General features: G+C 35.3%; 1 protein-coding gene across 1 annotated transcript; it reads right to left on the bottom strand.

The window, feature by feature from the left end:
- Positions 1-5,002: 5,002 nt before the first annotated feature.
- LOC106079605 (FMRFamide receptor-like) lies at positions 5,003-6,037 on the bottom strand. Its single transcript, XM_013240795.2, has one exon. It carries the CDS (start codon positions 6,035-6,037, stop codon positions 5,003-5,005), a length of 1,035 nt encoding a protein of 344 aa, XP_013096249.2.
- Between the last annotated feature and the right edge of the window lie 1,576 nt (positions 6,038-7,613).

The following is a 7,613-nucleotide window of genomic DNA, read 5'->3' as shown; positions in this document are numbered from 1 at the left end:
ACGTTGTATTTATTTTGTTGTTTTAATAAATTGTGGACATTTAAAAAAAACAACAACTAAAATCTCAAGAAGACTAAAGAAACTTATCAAATTGAAGATCCTCGTTGAATAAAAGACATTTTACTGACTTTGTGGAAATGTTATCCAAATATTACTCAGTAGTGACATTATAACTTATAAGATTGCAAGACAGCGATGAGACACGAATTTTAAAACGGGCGGTTCTGTACATTGAAAACTGAATTGACTTTTAAGATTTTCAAGTTTGAAATCCTGAAAAGAAAATTGTTAATTTGTCTTTTTTTTTTAAGTTTGTACGCTTTTAAATGTTAAGTTTAATAACTAACTCCGTTAGGAGCTCTTTAAAAGTCTACTAAAGAAAACATGTTAAGTTGAAGTTAAATCTGTTTATAAGCTAAATATATTAAATTTTAATATTTGTGGTAATAAATGATAAAATGTCAGAAGCAATAAAACGTTAAAACAGACTCGACACTTAATTAAACGTATTGTAGGAAGAAACAAGCAATGAATGTAGGGAACTTGCTCACTGCATTGCTCACTGCATTATTGTGCAACTAACTAAACAAAGATAATCTGTTTTGGGAAAATTGAGGGGAACGCCGGAGGGAGGGGTGACACCCACCCTAGTGACGCCACTGCTTCTAAGTGGCATACTTTACGACCCCTCATTATGTGGCAGTTTTAACATATCGAAAGACGAACTACTTTGGCAAGGTCTCGTGTTACTGAAGAGGCTAATCCTTGATACACATCAGTGATCACTTGTTTGGTATTTGTAATCACTGGACACTGCAATGTTTTCAACGTCCACTTAGGTGTGTTCACTGCGATCCAGGACACCTTAGGCTTACCACCCATGTGGACATAGAATGACACTGTTAATGATTACCATTATTATTATCTAGATATGTATAATTCTCTTCGTCGCGGGACACCACGCACGCTCGCCGACCACTGGCGATCCAGGGGGGGGCGGTAGGGGCGATCGCCCCCCCCCCCCACTCGGCCGACTCGGGGAGGGGGGCGGGCGAATTTTACTATAGAATTCACACAATTTGTATTCGAATTTATTACTTATGTTAAAAATAAATACTAATTATTTATATTTCAACCTATTTTTAGATTATTTCGCCCCCCCCCTCTAGTATGTTGGCCGATTGGTGGGGTCGGGAGGGGGCGATGGTATCAATCCCGCCCCCCCATACACTTTCGAGTGGGGGGGGGGCGGTCCAATTTTTTTTGTAGAAATCACAGCTTGCTAATAGAATCAATGTAATATCTATATTGTGTAGACTTGTTATTGATTTTTTAACCGATCTTTATATTATGTCGTTCCCTCTTTGCCGATTGGTGGGGGGGGGGGGGGGGCGAATACCTCTACTGCCCTTCCCACCTAAACCCTTTGAGTGGGGGGGGGGGCGGTCCGTTTTTCGTTCAGATCTTATGTAAAAGTGGTTTTAATGGGTGCAGGTTGTCTTTAAGAATCGTGAGTGATTTGGAAAGGCATCTTTCTTGGAAAAGCTCTCCAAGAGATGGTAGCTGTATTTGAGTTATATACGATGCTTTTTTAATTAGTCTATTTATTCTAAGTCTTTGTGCCAGCGAAGTATTACCATACCAGCATGTGATGGAAAAGTTAATAAGACTGCTGATGGTTGCTGTGTATAAAAGTTTGATTATTGTTTTGTCTATGTTGAATTTTCTTAGCTTTCTGAGATAGTAGAGTCGCTAGTGAATTATCCTGTATAGATTTTGATAGTGTTTGGTTTGTTACGATTTGTTGTTGATAGTTGTGCCTAGATATTTATATTCTTGTACTTGATCTATGGTTTGGTTGTTTATCTGAATTTCTGTAATATGGTCTTTGTTTTTCCTAAAATTAATAATCATTTATTTAGTTTTCTGAGCACTTAAAATTAGAAAGTTATCTATACACCATATCGTTCCCAAATTAGAGCTGGGTGGTCTCAGAGGCGCCCGAAGATCCCGAAATTTAAAAATCCCAGTCTTCACCAGGATTCGAACTCCTGATCCCGGTTTGGAAGCCAAGCGCTTTACCGCTCAGCCACCGCACCTCAGATAATACTATCTATTACAACTCTTGGTTATAGACAAAAAAAAATGATTAATCGGGTTTTCACTTCTGTAACAACTTATCTACAGATAGATATCTTTGCACACGAGTGAAATAAGAGTAGTAAAAACATATAAGATAACAAATGGATTTATGTTATTGTAAGTGTGTTCAGTATGTGAATGATCGTTGTAAATCCACATATATTCTTTAAATAAATGAAATAAGATGGGTGATTAAGTAGCAATACAGAAAAAACAACTCTAAAGATTCAGGTTGCATTATTAGTTTCTTGACTTCATTTAAAAGGCAGCCAATTTACATCTGTGTGGTAAACGTAAATGGTCTCTTAAAACACTTGTTACCCATCAATTTTAAGTAGTGTAAGTCACTGTAAGTACAGTTTCACTTTCAGACCTTCCGATCTACAGGGCAGATGATGTAAAGGTCATCTGTTTCTTTATCCAACTAAAGTCAGGTACCATGTTAGTAGCGCCCTAAAAATGCAGATATTGAAAGTCCCAGTGCTTATCGAGATTCGAACCCAGGACTCCAGGTTCGGAAGCCAAGCGCATAACCACTCAGCCACTGCCCGCCCCAATATATGAATGATAAAGTATGTTTAAAATCTATTGCTCTACATCCAGTGTTACTATTTCGTTTCTCTAGAGTGATAGTATTGCTATTATGTTTTCTGTATTGTAGATTACTATTGTTGTTTTTAATGGAATCTGTTATGTCTCTTATACAATTGTTTAAGATTAGTTTAAGATGTATATGCATATAATTCACGAAATCATTGCAATACCTCTATTGAACTCGTAAAAAACTAAAACTAAAACCTGGTGATCTCGAAAACGGCTCTGACAATTGTCCTAGAAATTTGACTGTGATATATATCATTGGTGAAAAACTTGCTAGCTTGATGGCCACACTGGGAAAACTCTGGTTTGACCGTTATAATTTTTAAAACCATAAAAAGAAATTAATTTAAATTTGGCAAGGGAACAAGCAAATATTGATCTCAAAAAGAACATAGTATCTAAAAAAAAATGACTCACGTAAAAAGGTTCTATGGAGTAGTTTTTTGGAAAAAAGTATGTAAAATGTTAATGATCGATAACTTCCATAATTTTCAAGAATTAATTAACTTGAACTCGACCTCTGACCTCTCTCCTAAACATATATTTTGTTTCACACTATTCACAAACAAAATGGACACTGAAAGTTTCACAATTCCAATGAGAACATGACAAAACTTTACTTAAGTGCATCTATATACATAATTATGTTTCAATCACAGACCTATGTATATATATATTATATCTAGACTGGGCATGGAGATCTTTTAACACTACAAAAAATGTCGTCAAATTTTTTAAAAGTTGAAACAAGACGTTGTATTGTAAAGTAGTTATGAGAAGTAAAGCTGTTGTTTTTTTCAACCCTAACCTATGTAATATATAATTTAATGTTTAGATCTAGATCTAGTAATTGAACATCGAAAAAAATAGCACTCTCGTCTCATAATTATTATTTTCCAATTTTTAGATACATAATCTAAACAGATCTAGGTAATCAATCTATTTGAATGTACATAAGATGACTAAATATCTAGGATTTTCGAAACATTATCTTAATGAAAACCAACAGGAAATGACTTTATTTCATGAATTTGCGTAAATATATAGTGCTGTGATCATAGACATAAATATATAGACTGGACGATAAAGTAAAAATTATTATGGGAAACATTTGGGAAAGGATAAGTTTGTATGAGTTATACAGCAGTTATGAGCAGTGTAAATATAAAAGTATTTATAGTTGTTTTTTTTTTCAGCCATAACCTATATAATTGATAAAACCCCTTCTGTATTATTATATCTCTAATCCTGCCTACCAAATCTATTAAATTTACATAATTAAAATAATTATAAATAGTTTCAAATAATAGATTTAGATCTTGTCTATATAAATACTAAAGTAAAAAAAATACTACTTACTACTAGTACTATACTACTATACTCTATACTATAATTGTAAACTGTATAGTCTAGTCTATAGTTAGTATATAAATAGTCTAGGACTAGATTGTCACTAGATCTATAATCTATACTTATACTAGATCTAGTCTATAGTCTGCATGCATAGATGAGAGATTGACTAGTTTAATAGTTAGTAGTAAAAAGTATGAAAAGTATTAGACCTAGTTATTACAAATATTAGTCATATTTATTAGATTTAGATCTATCAATATTTGATTATTAAATTAGTCACAGTCACAGTGATACTGAATTATTCTGACTTACTGAAACTGAAAGTTAATGTGTATAATATTCATTTTTTTTTTTCAACCTTTAGAATTTATCCTTGGCCTATCGTACTACGAACATTAGAGCACGTTCTGCTCATTTTCTTTGACTTTTTTGACTAAAAACTAATTCTAACAATTTGAATCGATAAGACGACCGCCATACATTAATAAAGAAGCCATGTCAACAAACATAGATCCACATCACAAACCTATATATATTTGCCTATGTCTATGATTATGAAACAAAGGCAAAATATTGGGAATATGGCAGTTTTGTACTTTTCAAAACTAAAGATCATAATTATATATTGGCTGAAATGTTAGTCCTAGAATTTATAGCTCAATTGCCGCCATTTTTTTTCACATAGATATAGTACATAAAACATATTTGACTCCCCCCAAATAAAAATAACTTCCTACTTCCAGTCTATATTTATTTATGTCTATGGCTGTGATTAATACATAACAATCTCTCTATATATATAGGTCTGTGGTTTCAATATTGACACGTACTATTCGTACTTATTACATATTTTAGACTAGAGTCTGGCCCAATGTTTCTGAGGTATATCTAGATGTCAGTTCTTCTTTTAAGAGATATCTTTTGCTCTTCGAAGGCACGGAAGCCAGGTTTGTATCCGTTCCCTGAACTTTGAGCTCATGTTGTAATAGACTATGATATTCACACTACAGTTGATGGTCTCCAGTAGAAACGTGAAGGAATAGACCAACAGAGACACGTCAAAGTAGGGTCCGTTAATCTTCAGCTCTCGGACGATGCCCAGAGCAGTAAGCATGGCGGACTGGGGTGTGAGGCAGAGGAGAAATATGATGGACACAGTCGTCAGCATTTTCACCAGCTTCTTCTCTTTGCCGGAGATCTCCTTGCTTCCAGAATGTTTGCCCGATGTGACCGTACGCCTCCACCTCCAGCTAGACCTGAGCCTTACAACTATGACAGCGTTGCAGAGAATTAAAATAAAGAACGTGGCGTATGGCACAAACATGTCCGTTATTAAATAGGAAACTCTGAGCACTGTTTCCGGATTGTTTCGGTATAAAAGCAATATTTTTGTTTGGTTTCGTTTCGTATCCAAACCCCAGTCGAAGTACGTGACGTAGTAAGGGGGAAACATATAAGCAGAGATTACCACGAAAATAGAGCCGACCACAACCGCAGCGACTTTGCGAGTGATGATGCCTTTTACTTTCAAAGGCAGGAGAACACACATGCATCTCTCAGAGGTGGCGAATGCAGTAATCAGGCCGCTTACTCTCATAAAATATTCTCGGGGGTAGAAAAACATGGTAGAGAAAACCACGAGCGAAGAATACTGAATGTCCGCGCCGTTCCAGAACGGGCTGAAACATATATTCACCACCATCTGAGTGAGGAGAGCCCCAATGTCGCTGACGGCTAGGGCGCTTAAGGTAATGTTCACGCTGTCTTGCAAGCCTTCTTTGGTGAAGGCAACAATGTTGATGACGTTACCGACAATTCCAAGCACTCCGATTATCTCCCCGCAGACCAAGAGATTGAATGTTAGAAAGAAAGTGACCGCTTCCTGTTGAACTAGTAGCTGGATTGTGGGACTTGTAAGTTTTGTAGTGTTCTCGAGGGACATTGTTCAAATCTCTGGAAGCAGGCCTACATCAAGTCAAAACAAGAAGTACAACGACTCAATTTTTAAAAAGCTTATATCAAGTCAATCTGTCTGAATGTCTGTCTGGTTAAAATGTTAGCACGTTATTTCTCCCACATCCATTCTCGGATCAAGTTGAAACTTTACACAAATGTTTATTGCAGTGATGTTCAACCTTATTCAAACAGAGGGCCATTTTAATTTCTGACACCCGTGTCACGGGCCACATCAATAAAAGAATTAAATTAAAAAATAAGGAAATAAACATTATATTATGTTTTTAAGAAACCCGAGAATTCAGAACTTACATTAATTTATGAAATATTTTTATCCTTAACTAATTTTTAAGTTGATGTTTAGATAAGTCACCATGTCGGAGCACGGGGTCGAGAGCACTAAATGTTGATCAGTGAGACGATTACGTCCTCACAAATAAGTGCATATCAAACTTCTTTTTTATTTGTAGAGAGTGGTTTTTCTAGTTTTTGTGCTGACGTTCGGCGGGCCGGATGGAGCCACGTCGCGAGCCGTATGCCCGTATTTTGGGCATCACTGGTTTATTGTACCGAAAAAAAACATTAATCAATAAAATAAATATTATTATAATTACTGGTAATTAATTATTTTATTTGATACCAACAAGAGAAATGTATCCTTCAGTATAAAGCGATAAGGCTAAATATGTCGGATTATGCCCCCTTAGATAATTGTACACGTTATTTCTTCCACACCCATTCTAGGATAAAGTTGAAACTTCCCACAGTTATTTATTCCACCTAACAAAACATGGATACATTTGTAAAAATAGTGATTAGTCAATTAATCAATGAACCAATTAACCATAAATTCTACATTATTGAGTGTACAGCTGTATATGTGTTCTTCCTCTTAAATAACCCTTTTTTCTTTTTTTAAAATACATTTATATTTTGCTTTTTTTTAATGGCCAATAAATTTTTACAATTTCAGAAACATTAATTTTATTCTATTTCATTTCGGTGAAAATTTTATATTTCTAACCAGCTATTTAAAATAGATATTTAGCTCCAAGTACTTAGCTGTATTACGTTTCACAGAGAAAGAATTATCCAACGACAAATTTTGTTAAGAATTTCATTTTAATTAACAATGATGTTGCATTTGCGCCATCAGCTTATCGCACCGTGTGACACCAATCCTTGTGGCGCCTCCGCTTATTAAAAATAATGATGATAATAGTAATAATACTAATAATTTTATAATTATAATAGTAGCGCATTTCTAAGCTTAATTTTTGTTTGTAAAATGTTTTACATGTTTCGGATGTTCCTTCAGAGTTGAAGATAGTTTACTTCCTAGTCCAAACCTCCCGCAGGACGACGGGGGATGCGAGCGGGCAGGGTTTGAACCCTCGACCGTCGATAAATCCGAACGACAGTCCAGCGAGCAAACCGCACGACCAGGCAGCCATATAGGTCTGTGGTTTCAGTACTATGAAATCTTGCAGGTCAAATACTGTACTCTTTTCCACACATCAAAGTTGAAGACAATTCTTGTGAATAATGTAGGCCTAAATACT

This window comes from Biomphalaria glabrata, chromosome 18 (genome assembly GCF_947242115.1).
Source record: "Biomphalaria glabrata chromosome 18, xgBioGlab47.1, whole genome shotgun sequence".
NCBI classification, from domain to species: Eukaryota; Metazoa; Mollusca; class Gastropoda; family Planorbidae; genus Biomphalaria; species Biomphalaria glabrata.
This window is presented reverse-complemented; position numbering and strand designations above follow the sequence as displayed.